Source organism: Equus caballus, chromosome 16 (genome assembly GCF_041296265.1).
Source record: "Equus caballus isolate H_3958 breed thoroughbred chromosome 16, TB-T2T, whole genome shotgun sequence".
Classification (NCBI taxonomy): Eukaryota; Metazoa; Chordata; class Mammalia; order Perissodactyla; family Equidae; genus Equus; species Equus caballus.
In genome coordinates, this window is record NC_091699.1 from 87,929,858 (window position 1) to 87,947,423 (window position 17,566).

General features: G+C 39.3%; 1 protein-coding gene across 5 annotated transcripts in view; it reads right to left on the minus strand.

The window, feature by feature from the left end:
* The window catches only part of ATR (ATR serine/threonine kinase), a 108,903-nt gene extending 96,812 nt beyond the window's left edge, over positions 1-12,091 (minus strand). For 3 of the 5 annotated variants that reach the window (XR_002800810.2, XR_011427048.1, XM_023621044.2), the window contains exons 1-3: positions 11,732-11,988; positions 1,487-1,578; positions 48-197 (exon numbers count right to left, since the gene is read on the minus strand). Coding sequence is in view for 2 of the 5 variants with exons in the window: in XM_023621044.2 (XP_023476812.1) it covers positions 48-197; positions 1,487-1,578; positions 11,732-11,790 (301 nt within the window). In the remaining 3 variants the exon portion in view is untranslated. Of the gene's footprint in view, positions 1-47; positions 198-1,486; positions 1,579-11,731 lie in introns of all 5 variants that reach the window. The other 2 variants (XM_023621043.2, XM_023621046.2) reach the window with 2 other exon arrangements.
* Between the last annotated feature and the right edge of the window lie 5,475 nt (positions 12,092-17,566).

Below are 17,566 nucleotides of genomic sequence, written 5' to 3' on the forward strand. Positions count from 1 at the left end.
GATTTCATAAAACAGATACAAATGAATGCACAAATAGCAGGACTTACCAATACAACTGCCCTTGGCCTCATTTTGTCCATGGCTTCCATTCACATTTACAAACATAAGTGGGGAGGACTTCATGATATGCCGGATGAAATCAAGTAACATCACAGAGGTTGGCTGAGAGTCAGTTTTCTTTACAAGTTCTAGAGCAACTAAAACAATAAAAGATTCATTTTAAAGAGTCATGACAAATTAAATGGCAGTCCTTTTGTTGAGAAACAAGACTTTGATGACCAGAATTATGTTCAGCACAGTGCTCATGATAAACTGATGGGGCTAAACACTACAACCCTATCTTTTTCATTTTAAATGATTAATAATCATGTGCACTCACCTATTATACATCCATTCACCAAACATGTACTGTAGGCCTACATATGCCTGGCACTACTAAAATCTGAGGATTAAAAAAAACCCTCACAGGGGCTGGCCCAGTGGTTAAGTTCGCACATTGTGCTTCGGCAGTCCAGGGTTCATCAGTTCAGATCCCGGGTGCGGACCTACCCACTGCTTGGCAAGCCATGCTGTGACAGGTGTCCTATGTATAAGGCAGAGGCAGATGGGCACAGATGTTAGCTCAGGGCTAATCTTCCTCAAAAAAACCCTTCACAAACACATGAGGGAGTCAGACATATAAACTAATAACTCTAATATAATATGTTAACTGCACTAATCCACAGAAGAGGAAACAAGTGTCTGGGAAGATGCTGAGAAGGTTGGTCAAGCAGAGACAGGAAGGACAAGCAGTCTAAACAGAGGGAGTACAACGTGAAAACACATCTTGCAAGTATTCAGTAGTCCTTTGTTATTTTTCAGCAACTCCTAATTTTACTGATTGAAAAAAGAAAGGCTAAACAACTACTACAAGTCATAAAATCTATGCCAAATTTGGAATTAAACTTATAAACCATGAGTCAAATGCCACTCTACATTACCCCTCCATGTAATATTAATGGATATGACAAATGTGATACCATCTTGTCAAGTAAGTAATATTTGTCATTTAGATTGCCACAAAGAGGAAACAGTTGATTCAACAACTAAGAGAATCTTAATACCTCCCACAGACAAAGTCACCAACTCTTATTTAAAGAGTTGTTATGGGATTTGCTATTTCTCAATCATTGGCACAAAATCTAGCTAAAATAGGGTCCAGATCATTAGAACTGGCGAAAGTATTTTTTATTTATAATTGTATACAAAGAAGAACTCATAGCAAGCAGCAGAAAAATCTAGATAAACAGGAAAACAGAATTACCTTAAAAGCCTAAATCACATTATGTAACAATACTGTAAATAACTTGCTTGAAAATAGTAACTATCATAAACACTAACTTTATATCTAAAACTACATGGAGAAAAATTCTAGTATAATGTTGTATATATGGAAAAGAAAACAATTTAAGTTATCAAGTTTACATAAGAAATAATTGTTTCTTACCAACATTTACATCTGTAAGTATTCGATCAATGAACTGACATAGAATTTGTCTTGGCTTCTGTACAACCGTATTATATTCCTCTGGACTGGCACTGAAATACAAATGAAAAGTTTTTACCCTCAAAGGGACTTACAATTCTATTTATAAAAAACTTCTCTTAAGTTGAATTTATCAAATACGTTCAGTTTTAATATTGACATTGATATCATTCTTCTGTTTAAAAATGAAAGGACTTGCACAACCAGAGGCACTCACAACTAGACTATACAACTATGTACTGGGGGCTTTGGTGAGAAGAAAAAAAAAACATGAAAGGACAATCTAAACACGTTACCGACTTACAAAGAAAAATGAACATGCTAAATGACACCACAGGCATAACATCTGCAAAATCTAGACCTGCTCTGCTCGATATAGTAGCCATTGTCACATGTAGCTACTGAGCACTTGAAATGTAGTTAGTCCAAATTGAGGTGTGCTATAAGTATAAAATACACTTTGGATTTTGACTATTTGGTACCAAAAAATGTATCTTATTAATAATTTTATATTAATTACATGTTGAAATGGTAATATCTGGATATACTGAGTTAAATAAAATATATTATTGAAAATTAATTTCACTTTTCCTTTTTGTAATGTTGTTACTAGAAAATTTTCAATTATATATGTGGCTTGCATTATATTTCTATTGAGCAGTGCTGATCGACACTTTTAGAAAACCTACAAAAGATAGTTTCTTCAACAAATAAATTCCCAGGGAAAAAAGAGAAGAGGAAAAACTCATAATGAAGATTTAAGAGCCATATCAACCAATTACAATGTATGATCCTACACTTGATTCTGATCCAAAAATAAAAACCATTAGGAAACTGTATTTGACAATTGGGAAAATTCGAACACAGACTACATATTTGATCTCATTAGGAAGTTATTTTTTGGGCCAGCCCCAGTGGCCTAGTAGTTAAGTTTGGTGCACTCTGCCTCAGCAGCTCTGGTTCAGTTCCCAGGCATGGACCTACCCCACACATCTGCCAGTGGCCATGCTGTCATGGTGGCTCAGATACAAAAAAAGAGGAAAACTGGCAACAGATGTTAGCTGAGGGCAAATTCTCCTCAGCAAAAAGAGGAAGATTGGCAATAGATGTTAGCTCAGGGTAAGTCATCCTCAGCAAAATAATAAAAAATAAAAAATAATTTTTTGGTGTGATAATGGTATTGTGATGTTTAAAAACTCTTTATCCTTTAGAGATAAATACGTATATTTATGGATGAAATGATATCTGGAATTTGCTTGAAAGTAAGCTGAGTTGAGGACGAGGGCCATGAATTGATCACTGTTGGGTAAAATGGGAAATCAATAAACCATTTCCTTTTTTTGTGTCTTTGAAATTTTCCACAATAAAATGTTAGGGAAAAATACACATATTGAGTTTTAGGACCAATCACGAAAAAGTAGTATTAAGAGGAGACATAATAATTAAGCACAGAAACGATGTCTTAGAATCCTGAATGAATTCAATTTGAGCTCCATAATTTGGTGTAAACCACCAGGGAATAGAACAGAAGAACATAGTAGAAAGTCTGTGTTCCACTACTCAGGATGAGGAATCGTAGCCATTCACGTAACCAACAAGGATTTATTGAGCACCTATAATGTGCCACACAACACATCAGAAGCTACTGTTGGGAAGGTGAAAGACACAGTTCAGTAGGGGAGACTGATAAGCCAACCTAGCGCTCTACCCAGGGTGGATTGTGAGCCATTCACCAAACCACTTAACATAGGAGGAAGCACAGGACTGGGGAAAAAACAAAACCAGTTTTAGAAATACTGAGTTTAAAGTCTCAAGGGAACAAGTAGGATGTCAAAAGGATTGTTGGAATTACAGTTCTAGACCTCAAGAAATATTTAGCCTAGAGATATAAAGTTATCATTATATAATAATACCTATCAAACAAGGCTGAACACATTGTATTATTTCATATTGCACAAGCAATAGGGATATTTATCCTTAATTTGCATATGAGGACACTGATGCTCATACAGATTATATAATGTACCACTACTAGAGCTAGTAGTACTGGAAGCCTTGGATATGAATGCAAATGTAATAAGTAATAAGAAAGCCAAGGAGGGAACCTAAGTTAAGGTTAGAGGAGCCATTAAGGAGAAAAGCAAAGAGGCCCAGAGGAACAGAAAGAAAAACCATGGGAGACTGTCAACAGGATCAAATAAAAGTAGTTTGTTAAAATGTCCTTTGGATATATTTTTTATTGTGGTGAAATAGACAACATAAAATTTACCATTTTAACTATTTTTAAGTGTATAGTTCTGTTGCATTAAGTACATTTATGTTATTCTATACCATCACCACCATGTGTCTCCAGAACTTTTTCATCTTTCCAAACTGAAACTGTACTCATTCAACAGTAATTCCTCATTTCCCCTTCTCCCCAACCCCTGGCAACCACCATTCTATGTCTCTATGAATCTGACTACTTATGTCATATAAGTTGAATCTTATATTTGTCCTTTTGTGACTGACTTCACTTAGCATAACGTCTTCACAATGCGTCCATGTTGTAGCATGTCAGAGTCTCCTTTCTTTTTAAGGCTGAATAATATTTCACTGTATGTATATAGCACATTTTGTTTATCCATTCATCCCTCCAAGACACTTGGGTTGCTTTCACCTTTTGGTTATTGTGAATAATGCTCCTATGAACATTGGTGTACAGATAACTGTTCCAGTCTCTTTCAATTATTTTGGGTGTACACCTAGAAGTGGAATTGCTGGATCATATGGTAATTGTTTAATTGTCTGAGGAACCAACTCCCATAGGTTTTTCCCAAAGGCTGTACCATTTTACATCCCCCCCAGCAACATACAAAGGTTCCGATTTCTCCTTCTCATCAACACTAGTTATTTTCTGTTGTTGTTGTTTTTTTAATAGCAGCCATCCAAATGGGTGTGCAGTGGTATCTCACTGTGGGTTTGATTTGTATTTCCCTAGTGATTAGTGATGTTGAACATCTTTTCATGTGTTTTTCGGCCATTTGTCTTCCTTCTTTGGAGAAATGTCTATTCAAGTCCTTTCCTTGTTTATAAATCAAGTTGTTTTTTGTTGTTATTGAGTTGTAGTTCTTATTATAGTCTGGATATTAACTCCTTATCAGATATATGATTTGCAAACATTTTCTCTCATTCCACAGGTTGTCTTTTCAGTCTGTTGATAATGTCCTTTGATGTGCAAAAGCTCTTAATTTGGGGGCTGGCCCCACAGCTGAGTGTTAAGTTCATGTGCTCTGCTTCAGCAGCCTGGTGAACGCTGGTTCAGATCCTGGGTGCAGCCGTACATACTACTCATCAAGCCATCCTGTGGGAGCACCCCAGAGAAGAACTAGAATGATCTACAACCAGGATATACAAATATGTACTGGGGCTTTGGAGAGGAAAAAAAAAAAAAGAGGAAGACTGGCAACACATGTTAGCTCAGGGCCAATCTTGCTCACCAAAAAAAGCATACTTAAAAAAAAAGCTCTTAATTTTGATGAAGTCTAATTTATCTATTTTTTCATTTGTTGTCATGCTTTGGGTGTTACAACCAAGAAACCACTGCCAAATCCAATATCATGACACTTTTCCCCTATGTTCTCTTCTATGAGTGTATAGTTTTAGCCCTTACATTTAGGTCTTTGATCCATTTTGAGTTAATTTTTTTTAAGTCCTATGCATTTTAAGATGTAGTGTATAGGTGAAGGCAGAAACCAGATTGCAAGGGCCTGAAAAGCAAACGAAATGTGAATATTAAGAATGCATGCTCTTTCTGAAGCTTGACTATGAAATGAAGAGAGGAACTGGGATTAGTGGTAAGTAAAGGAATATATGCGGTCAACAGGGTTTGGTTTTTTTTTTCCTTTAAGATGGAGAGACTTGAGCAATTGCTACTTGAAACTTGGCTTTCCTTCCTGGGACCATGTACAAGTGAAGAGATAATCCTTGGATAGGAGAAGTATCACTCATTAATATAAGAGGAAAAGATGAATACAGATGCTAATAATTTAATAAATTCAAAAGGCAAATAAAACAAGATAAGATCTCCCGCTTCAAGGAACTCAAGGAACTCAGGTCAGTTGCTGAGGAGAGGGGAGGATTAAAAAATAATTTTAAGCAAGTGTCATATACACCCAAAGCAGGAAATAATTAACTCTGCCTAGAGGATTCATGGAAGGCTGTGTATAAATAATTAGCTCAGTCCATCACTTCTATTGACAAAACAGCTGAGGATGTAGTAGGTAAGCTGATTATCTAAAAAGAATTAAATTATATATTTCATATAAGTAACATAAATCTATATAGCACTGTAAAATGTACATATATTTTCCCACTTAAACAATGCTAAAAGAAAAAATGAGAAGACTGTTTTCTTGATTATTCAATCACAAAGTCCAATCCTAATTGATTACATACAGGATCCATGGCATTTACAGCTAATAAGTGCCATGACAGAATTGGTCCTGGTACACAGAAATTAAAACAAAACTTTTGTTGAATGAATGAATGGTTCATAAGAATCTTCCTGAATCTTCTGGTTCCTTAATCCTTAATGCATAACCTTCTGGATCTGTGGAGTATTTACTTATTCTCTACCACTAAATCATAAATTCCTAGAGGTGAGACACTATATTTTATTTCTCTACATATCCATTGCAGCACCAATAAACCATAAACTCCTATAGGAGAGAAAGTGTTTTACTTCTCTTTGCATCACCTATACTACCTAGAATGTGTCTCGCTTGACAGAAAAACTATGTTACTGAAATTAACAAATATTTACAAGTAACATAAGCTGTAGGTATACAGAATCAAAGAATAAGTAATATTTGTATGTAAAAGCAAAAAACTTGGTGCTATTTATCTTATTATTTAAACCAGCACCAGTCAAAAGAAATATAATGCAAGCCACGTGTGTAACTTAAAATTATGTAGTAGTCACATTAAGAATGTAAAAAGAGGGGCCGGCCCGGTGGCGCAGCGATTAAGTTCGCACATTCTGCTTCTCAGCGGCCCAGGGTTCGCCGGTTCAGATCCCGGGTGTGGACCTGGCACTGCTTGGCAAAAGCCATGCTGTGGCAGGCGTCCCATGTATAAAGTAGAGGAGGATGGGCATGGATGTTAGCTCAGGGCCAGTCTTCCTCAGCAAAAAGAGGAGGATTGGCAGTAGTTAGCTCAGGGCTAATCTTCCTCAAAAAAAAAAAAAAGGAAAAGAATGTAAAAAGAAACGTCAATTTTAACAATAATAATATATCCAAAATATTATTTGAACATGTAATCAATACAAAAATTATTAATGAGATCATTCAAGTTTTTTGGTAGTCTTTGAAATCCAGCGTGTATCTTACATTTACAGCACATCTCAGTTTAGATTAGCTACGTGTGAAATGCTCCCTGGACACATATGGCTAATAGCTATCATATAGGACATCACAGATTTAAATACAACAAAAAGTTTTAAAGTCTTAAACTACAAGGTAACATAAATTGTTTTAGACAAAGTCAGGAGATTTGTCATAAACCAAGTGTAATTTGACGTGTCACTTAAAAATGTGAATGAGGAGGTGTGGGGGGAGAGGAACTAGGATTGTGGGTAGTGGTCAGTTTCCTATAAAATTCTGTATAAAATAATGCATTCATGTGTTGTTTAATTTTTAAGAATCAGTTTTTTAAAAAGGTCAATTGATTATCATTCATTAGATGTACTATCAGAATAAAGAAACTCATGGGAGAGTGAGTATTTCTTATTTTGAACCTCTACCTTGGAACTGAACTAAGAAGGTACACTTTTTCAAAAGTATACTGTAACATTAGAGCGGAAATTTAAAAAAATTTTCTTTCATTCTTTTTTTTTTTTTTGAGGAAGATTAGCCCTCTGCTAACATCCACCACCAATCCTCCTCTTTTTGCTGAGGAATATTGGCCCTGAGCTAACATCCATGCCCAGCCTCCTCTACTTTATATGTGGGATGCCTGCCACAGCACGGCTTGCTAAGGTGTGCGTAGGTCACACCTGGGATCCAAATCCATGAACCCCGAGCCACTGAAGCAGAGCACACGAACTTAAGTGCTATGCCACTGGGCTGGCCCCTGGAGTGGAAATTTAAGTATCACATGAAGCTTGGATACATTTAGCGAACACTCACGCACCTCCTGTGGGACAAGCATCAAATACCAGAATAACCAAAATACTATGCATCTGCCCTAAAAGAATTTGTAGATTAAAGGACACAAAAGTAAACATAATTTTAACATACTATGATTAAGTATTAATAAAGCCAAGATAGAACACAAGAGGGACACTCAGCCCTGAGCAGGGTCTATCAGTCAAGGCTCCCTGGAGAAGGTGATACAAAGCTGAATCCCTCCAGGTAAAAGAAGGGAAAGGAGGAGGTTATTCCAAGCAGAGGAACCAGCATGTGCAACGGCTCAGGAACAAGAACACAGGCTGCTCTAGAAACTGTAAGAGCTTCTAGACGGCTGAAGAAGAGGGAAGCAGTAACTGGAGATGAAGCTGAAGAGGGAAGATGAGGTGAAAGCTCAAAGGACCAACTAATGAGTTTGGATTTTGTACTGAAGGCAATGAGACATTGAAGGGTTCTAAGTAAGGGAGTGAAGGTTAAACATGTTTTTAAAACACGAATTCAATCATGTTATTTCCCTGTTTAAAACATTTCAATGACTTCCCATTACACTTAAAATCTAACTCCCTATTCTGACCTGTAAGGTGCTAAAGGATCTGGTTCCTGCCTACTCCTCCATCCTTAACTAATACCACTCCTCTCTTTGTTTCCTATGTTCCAGGCTTCTTCCTCTTCTTTAAAAATTAGCCTCATTCCCATCTAGGGACCTTGTACTTCCTATTCCATCTCAGACACTTCTCCTCCCAGGTCCACATGGCCAGCTTCTTCTCACCATCCAAATCTCCTCTAGTAGCTAATGTTGCTGCTCCCCAGTCCCACATCTCCCTCCCATTGTCCCATTTAATACTTTAATAGCAATATTACTATCTGAAAATATCTTGTGATTACAAAGTAATTTTAAACAGGAAGGTCCGAGAAGGCTTCTCTGAAATGACATCTGAATGGAACTAGGCAGTGTTCAGAGAGAAGAAACAGTAAGTGCAAAGGACTGAATGACCTTGGTGTATACGAAAAATAAGGCCAATGCCATTGGAGCAGAGTGAGCAAGGGAGGGATATAAGGCCATGAGGTCAGAGGCAGGCAGAGGCCAGATTACGCAGGACCTTAGAGACTTTGGTAAGGAGTGTGGATTTTATTCTAAGTGTGCTGAAAAGCCAAAGGAAGGTTTTGAGCAGGGGAGGAATGTTATGTAATTTATGCTTGCAAAAATCACTTTGGTTGCTGAGTGGGAAATCCACTGTAAGAGGGTAAAAATGGAAATGGAGAGAACAGCTGAGAGGTTATTATAACAGTCCAGATTAGAAATTATGGTGATAGCAGTGGAGATGGTGGGAAGTGTATTTTGGGTTAACAGGACTTGCTGATGGATTATTAAGGGGTAAGACAAAGAATCAAGGACAACTCCTAGGCATTTGGCTGGTACATTCACAATAACCTGGGGAAGTAACAGGTTTAAGGACAGTAAATCAGGAGTCCCGCGTTGGATACGTTAATTTTCATTTCCAGGAGTAGATGTTGAGTAAGCAACCTAATATATTTCTCTGGGCTAGAGATATAAATTTGGGAGTGATCAGCATACAGATAATATTTAAAGCACGGAGACTAAAGTTACTTAGGAAGAGAGTGAAGATGAAAAGAAGAAAAAGCACTTAGAGACTCAAAAATAACTCCCAGATTTCTGGTTTGGAAAAACGAGTGAACATGGTATTCATTTACTGCGACATCCCTACCTCAGTGAATGAGAGGAATTAAAAAAAAAAAAAAAAGCTTGGGGAGGTTTGGATATGTGCAGAATTTGTATTGGACATGTTGAGTCTTAACTGCATATAGAAAATCAGGTAAAATTGCCTGTATTATAGTTGTGTATATACTTCTACAGGAAACAGATATGGTTTGGAGAAACACATTTGGAATCATCAAACAGCAGATGGTAGCTGAAGGCAGGAGAGTAAATGAGATCATCCAGAAAGACTACGCAGAGAAAAGAGTGCTAACAGCAAAAAAAGAGAGGAGCAAAATTTATCCCTGAGAGACTGAGGAAGGAGAGTCCACACATTAGAACAGTGACATTACACTTTTTCTAGAAATCTCATTGTCGTAGTCAATTAAGGAAAAAAATTGGGGAGAAAGGACTGGATGGTATGAATCTAAAACCTAGCTCTGACAACTGTTATCTCTTGACTTTTCCTCAATTTCTGCAACTCAGTTTCTCTTTTTTTCAAGATTTTATTTTTCCTTTTTCTCCTCAAAGCCCCACAGTACATAGTTGTATATTCTAGTTGCAGGTCCTTCTAGTTGTGGCATGTGGGACACTGCCTCAGCGTGGCTTGATGAGCGGTGCCATGTCCGAGCCCAGGATGGAACTGGCAAAACGCTGGGCCAAAGCGGACGCCTGCACTTAACCACTCGGCCATGAGCCGGCCCCAACGTAACTCAGTTTCTTAATAAATAGTGATGACATTTGCTTCATTCTATATCATGGAGCTACTGCGATACTGAAGAAGCTTGAATGAAGCAGTTGCAATGAAAAAGTCATGACAATTAAAAACTATTATTAGACATTTCTCTATGGGTCAGTTTTTCTATTTTTTTCTCTTAGAACGGCTACAAATGAATGAAATGAAAGGTAGCACAAGCTCTGTTATGAAAGAGACCATAAATAAATTCAAGATACTACTATTTTTATTAACAAGTCTTACAGAGGAAGAGAGAATAGGAAAGAGAAGTACTCCACAATAAGGCAAAGTCGGAAAACATACTGAGCTGAGCTTGAAAGATAGAATCTGTACATCAACTAAAACGAGCACTTGTACTCATCTTCTTTTAGAAAGGCAGGTGCTACTTTACTAAATGTCAACACAAAGTATGCTCACAACATTCACGCCAAGAAAAATTCACACACACACAGGATGATTCAATGAAGACAAGTGTGGTCCTTTCATGCAGCCTCTTATTTACGTAACTGAGGAAGCCTAAACGTCCTTCTATGGCCAAGAAGTGGAGATGGACACAACCGCACGCAAAAAAAAAAGGGAATCAAACATCCCATGGGCTTGACGTCGTTTTGACTTTATGTGCTACGTTTTCAAAGTTTAAGAAATTGGAAAGCAACGATTCCCAAGGATAGTGCAACTGCAGTAGTGGTATAAGCCCACTTATTTCTTGCTCACAGTGGGTTACGACTGAAAAAAAAAACAAAACAAGCAAGCAAGCAAAAACCCTGCCTCCCAGTCGTGAGGCCTGGCTGACGGCGGCTGCGTGCGTGCTGGAGGCGACGGTGGCCATCAACGTGCCTCCCCTCTTCCGCTAGGATACTGGTTTAGAGGATTTTACTCCTGGATTTACAGAAGACAAGCTTTTGCAAGTGAAACAACACTAAACTATCTTCAAATTTCGGCAACATTCTATGCACATTTCTATTTTGTGGACGTTGCGGCCGAACCCTGGCATCTGACTAAAATAACGGATCAGGGACTGGATGATCAATACGGAAGGGGTCCCATCTTCAGAATGGCCTGTGGTTTCACTACGTAGAAAAAAACTGCCTTTTCTAGCAATTTGCCTTCCTTACACAAAATCGGAACCAGTGGTTTTTCCTCTAAAGGCAGTTTTGGGTCAAAACATAAAGTTAAAAACCCAAGTCCTCCACGAGCGATCCTAAAGACTGGAAACCGGGGAATGTCCCTGGGTCAAGTCCCTCATCTAAGGGAAGAAGTTTTCTGAGAAGCGACTGAGTGTAGGAAAGTGACCAGAAGGTGACCCGAAGGGCCCCTTCGCTCCAGCTGCCGAGAGGGGCCCCAGGCAGAGGTCGAGCGCCCCGGCGCCGCGGAGGTAAAGCGCAGGTCTTGGGAGACGCCCCGCGTCGTTTTAACGGCCTCTCTGAGAGGGAGGCGCTCAGGTCAGCCGCGGAGCATCTCCCCAAGGGCGGAAGCCGAGGGGACCGGAGCCCGGACGCGCGCGGCAGGGGAGGGAGAGCACGTGAGACGCCGGCCGGGCCGGCGGAGGAGGACGTGGGATCCAGGACGGCCGGGCCCGGCCCTACCTGCCCAGCTCCCGCAGGGCGGGGATCATGGACGCCAGCTCCAGGCCATGCTCGCCCATGCTGAGGCCGCGCGGCACTCGTTCACGACGCAGACGCGGGCTCCTGCCGTCTCCACAGCCACTCTGGTGGGCAGGCGCGGCGCATGACGGGAGCTGGCGGGGCCCAAAACTCCTCCCGGAAGCCGCCGCCGGCCCCGCTCTCCAGGACCTACTTCTTTTCCGCGTAGGACCCGGGGGAGGCCGGGAGGCCGAAAGGGGCGGGGCAAGCCGGCGGGGCGCGCTCGGGTCAAGTTTCTCTGGGCGGGCTCCGGCGCAGCGTAGCGGTGCGCGCCAGGCGGGCTGGGTTCGCCGAGGCTTTGGGTTTGAGGGGCTAGATTCCGCCTTTTCCTGCCGCTCTCCTGGCATCCTTTCTGAGCGAGCCGGTGCAAGAGGCAGGCTACTACCGGTCCTTTCTGTTTCAGTAGGCTTTTTCAACTTGAAGTCTCTTTTCGGTTTCCTTGAGGATTCTCCTAACCTACAATATTTAAAAGAGGGATTGAATTGTGTTTATATGTGTCTCATCAAATCAGCAGCAGGTCAGTGTCTGTCCCCGTTACGGGCGTCTACCACCGATGCTTTAATTTTTAAAGTAAATCAATGGATTCTGGCTGTAGACCTTTTCTAGCTCAGCCCAGTTTGCTTATTCGAAAGATGGCCATCCAAAGTGACTGTTAACCTGTCAACAGCGTGTATTTAATCAGGGAAAGCCATGCAAGTGTGCTTATATTTGTTCTTTGGCACGTGAGGATAAATGCTAAAACAGTATCTAAAAAAATTACAGATGGAATGACAGCTGCATACGCACCTGCCTCAGGGATTTGGCATTTGCTGTACCCTCTGCCTTGACCTTGAACATCCATCTCTCATCATCCCTCTTGAGATGTTTGCTGAAATGTCGCCGGAGAGCCTCATATAGACCAGCACACTTACACTCACACTCTGTTTTCCCCTCCATCCTGCTTTATTTTTCTTCGTAGCACTTAGAACCAAATGATAGACTACATGCTGTTTAATTGACTGTCTCCTCCAATTAGAATGTAAGCTCCATGAGAGCAGGATCTTGTCTATTTTATTCACTGCTTAGATACCCAGGACCTAAAACCGTGCCTGGCACATAGTTGGTGTTCAGTAAAGATTTGTTAAATAGTTGAATGCTGTAGTGGAAAGAACATAGGATTAGGAGTTAGAGGCCCTGCACAAGTTCTCATTCTATCTGCTAAAAACGATATTATCTCGGTTAAGTTACTTAATCTCTCCTACTTCAGTTTTTCATGTATAAAGTGGGATTAATAAGATTTACCTCACAAGATTTTGATAAAGATTAAATAAGAGGTGGTAGAGTCATACAGTGGAATGCCATTTATTTCTTAGTTAAAATGAATGAAGTCTACAACACATGCCAACAACGATGAATCCTGAAAACGATGCTGAGTGAAAAAAGCAAATTGCAAAGGGATACATAATATTATTATATCACTTACATACCATTTTAATACCACAAAATAAGACTGTGTGAGTTATGTATACACACATATACGAGAAAAGTTTAAAAACATGGTTGGGAAGGATGTACATCAACTCCAGGAGAGTGGTACCTCTGGAAAGGGAGAGAAGGGAATGAAATGATGAAGTTTCAACATATCTATGAGGGTTTTCTTTTAATAGAATCTGAATTAATCGTGACACTCAACATTTGTTATATTTGAGTGGATGCTATATTACTATTTCTATCTGTATGGTTCAGATATCCCAAAATGTATAAAAAATAAATATACTTTTTAAAGTTTAAATTAGACAACATGTATGAAAAACAGTTTATCAACTAAAAAGTAACAACTGTTAGGTATTAGTTTTAGATCATATGAGGAAAGATTATAAAAATTACAATGTTATATATGAGGCAATAGCTGAATAGCATTGTAATTCTAAAAGGCAGTGTAAACCCCCAAATGTTAGAAACAATAGGGCTTTGGGACTACAATTTAATTCAAAAAGTTATTTTTGTGCAAGATGTTGTGTTAGGTACTCCAATGACACAAAGATGAGGAAGATAAAGTTATCTCAAGGAGTATACAGTCTGTGGATGTAGAAAGGATATATTAAGAACCCAGAAAATTAAAAGCAAAGAAAAATCTGTTGAATGCCATACGAGAAATATAAACAGGATGCACTGGAAAAATAGAGCAGGGAGAGCTCATATCTACTCCACTGGAAAGGAGGTGGATCAGGAAGGGGCTCAAGGAGAATGTGGCACCACATCTGAGATGAGATGTGAAAGATGAGCAGGATTTGAAGAGACAAAGATTGGATAAAGGACTATATTCTAACTGGAAGCAGCCATGTGAACGAAAAACATAACGAGAGAGAGAGAGGAGTGGTCCAGTTTAGCTGGTATTAGGGAACATTTAGAGTCGTCAGACTGAGCTGCTCGAACAGACCTCAGTAAGCAATGGAGAAGCACTGGAAGATTTTATATAGAGAGTGAGACAATCAAAGCTACACTCAAATCTAGCAGGAGGGTGCAGGACTGAATAGAAGGAGGGTAGTAGATCTTTAGAGAAATCAAACTTCTAGCAGAATATCAATAAATGAGCAATTGATGTCCTTCCAAGCAAACATCCTCCCTCTGGGTACCCATATATTTCTCTCCTCCACCAAATGTTGAGACTTTCGTACAGGCTGATTCTATTTCTTCATCTCCCACTTGGTCCTAACCTACAAACGCTATACTCTCTGCCCTGCCCACCCCCTCTTAAACGCCTTTCACCACAGTCACCCATGATTTTCATATGGCTAAATCCAAAAGATGTTGATCGGTCCTTTCCTTTCTTGACCTCAGCAGCATTTGACAACATAGACTAATGCCTCCTTGGAACCCTTTCTTCCTTTGGCCTACAAGACTCTCTCTTGTTAGCAACACTTCCTTTCAGCTTGTTTTCCCTCCATTTCCCTCTATTCCCGTCACTGAGTCTCCCAACTTTTTTTGATTGCTCAACAACATTGTTGAAATTTTAAAAATAGGCCCCCTAATATGTGCATATTTATTAACCTCATATGTTTAGTACTATATTCTAATATACATATAACTCATGATAATGTAAGTTTGGACATAATACAACTGTTGATTCGTTCCCATCTTCCTCTCACCACCTCTGCCCTTTTATCATTTCCTGGAGTGGAGTGTGAAGGGAGAGCGAGGCAGGAAGCAAAGAGGCTGAAGTGGGTCCCAGTGTCCTTGGGACCTTGGTATTTCCTAAGCCCAGTGTCCCAGATCAAGTCAACAAAGGGGCACCAACCAATGTCTTCCTGGCAGTTTCATACAGCATGTTTATAATATTGTCCCCACTGATGATTAAACTAGGATGGGAAATGACCATCAGGTGGCAGCACAACCCATATGAAACCAAGATGGACATTGCTCTCAGATGCCGAAACTCCTGGCTGCCTAAGTCTGCTAGTTCCATCACGATGCACTGGATGTTTTTTACTCCATTTATGTATTATGTCAGGATTATACCACATAATTCACATTATAGTATACACTAAAATAGAAATCTCAAAGAAATGAGAGAAAAAAATCTAAACAATTTTACAGGTTTTTTTCTACACCTGAATGGACTTGAGCGTACACCTCCTTGGTACACATACACTCAATAATTTGCATTTAAATAATTTTTAACAATTTTAAAATTTATTTATTATTTAATAGTTTGAATTTTAAATAAATTTAAAAAATTTGCTCCTAGGTGATGCTAATGTTGTTTGGAGCTCTACACAGCAGACAGAGCAACCTTTTCAAAACCCAGATATGATTATGCCATTCCCCTGCTTCAGAAGTTTGACTGTATTGAATATTGTCAGACAGATTAATGGGTAGAAAGGGGTGTGTCTGTTGGTTTTCACTGGATAAAGCTGCAATTAACAGAGCAACATAACCCCAAGTCAACATCCTGAAACTTAATAAAGCCCAATAAATGATCCTGTACAGCCGAATTGTGCTGATGCACTTGACCCATTTAGTAGAGACACTGCAAAAACCCATTACAAAAACCATCTAGTTCTCATAGAGGAACTTATAAAGTTTAAGAAACTTAAAAGTAAAGCTATTTGTCTTCCTATCCATGTGACAGTTTCACATCTGCTAAGCCTATGTTATAATACTAGGACTCCACTGTATTTGGAGATGATTCAGACTAATTTCCCTTGTGTCCAGGAGAGTTCTAGCTCAGTAATGAATCATTGTCATTTGCATAGCTAAGGTCCCAAGTATGACCCCAAGATTATATCACATTTGTTTGAATGGTAATAATTATTTGCATTGGCAATCATTATTTTTACTTTGCTCAAAATACTTTCATCTGTTTCATCTGCTGTTAGCCTCCTAGTAGCTCTGCAATGTAAATAAAGCACGAGAAGAGAGGTTTCCGAGTTTTCAAACTTAAGCATGCGTCAGGAGGCTTATGAAAACAGATTCCTGAGCCCCAGCCCCAGAGAATCTGATTCAATGGATCTGAAAGAGAACTTAATAATTTGCTTTTTTAACAAGCTCCTAGTTGCTGCTGACGCTACTTGTCCACGGACCACACTTCGAGTTAGTACTGTTTTAGAGCAGTGATTCTTTTTTTTTTAATTTATTTTTTATTGCAGTAACACTGGTTTATAACTATATAAATTTCAGGTGTACATCATTATGTTTTGATTTCCGTGTAGATTACATCATGTTCACCACCCAAAAACTAATTACAATCCATCACCACATACCTGTGCTTAATCACCCCTTTCGCCCTCCTCCCTCCCCACCTCCCCTCTGGTAACCACCAGTCCAATCTGGTGTGACTGTTTATTGTTAGAGCAGTGATTCCTAACCTTGGCTACACATTGAAATTATGTGGATGGAAACTTCTGAAAAGTATCTGGGAGCTCCCAGAGATTCTGATTTGATTGGTTTGGGGTAAGGCACTTATATATATTTGGTTGCATTTCTCTACTTACCAGCAAATTCTAGCATCTAGTCATATGTCTTATTAATCATTTGGATTTCTTTTTCTGTAAGTTACCTATTCAGTACTTTGTCAGTTTTAATTTGGTTGTGTCTTTTTATTGATTTATAGCAGCATTTTAATATATTATGAATATTAAACCTTTTCTGATTTATACTCTGAGAATGTTTTTTTCTTAGTCTGTCACTTGACTCTTGTCAATAAAGAAATTTTAGTTTTTATTAAACCAAATCTATCCTTCTTTTACTTTATGGCTTCCAAGTTTTGACTCTTGCTTAGGAAGGTTAACCCCAAGGTTACAAGTGCTCTGTACTTTTTACTAAGATTTTTGTACTTCAGTTTCCTGGTGTTCATTTTCTCATTCATTTACTGATCTTTTTTTTTTTTTTTTGAGCAAGATTAGCCCTGAGCTAACATCTGCCACCAATCCTCCTCTTTTTGCTGAGGAAGACTGGCCCTGTGCTAACATCTATGCCCATCTTCCTCTACTTTGTACGTGGGACGCCTGCCACGGCATGGCTTGCCAAGTGGTGCATAGGTCCACACCCAGGATCCCAACTGGTGAAACCCTAGGCCACTAAAGCTGAGTGTGCAAACTTAACCACTCAGCCACGGGGCTGGCCCTTACTGATCATTTTTCAATACGACAATTTGTTTCCCAGATGGATAGTGTATTTGTCAGGATTGAAGTCCCTTTGGCTAGTTAAGAATAAATTGGTTTGGGGCCAGCCTGGTGGTGTTTGGGCAGACCTACACACTGCTCATCAAGCCATGCTGTGGAGAAGTCCCACATACAA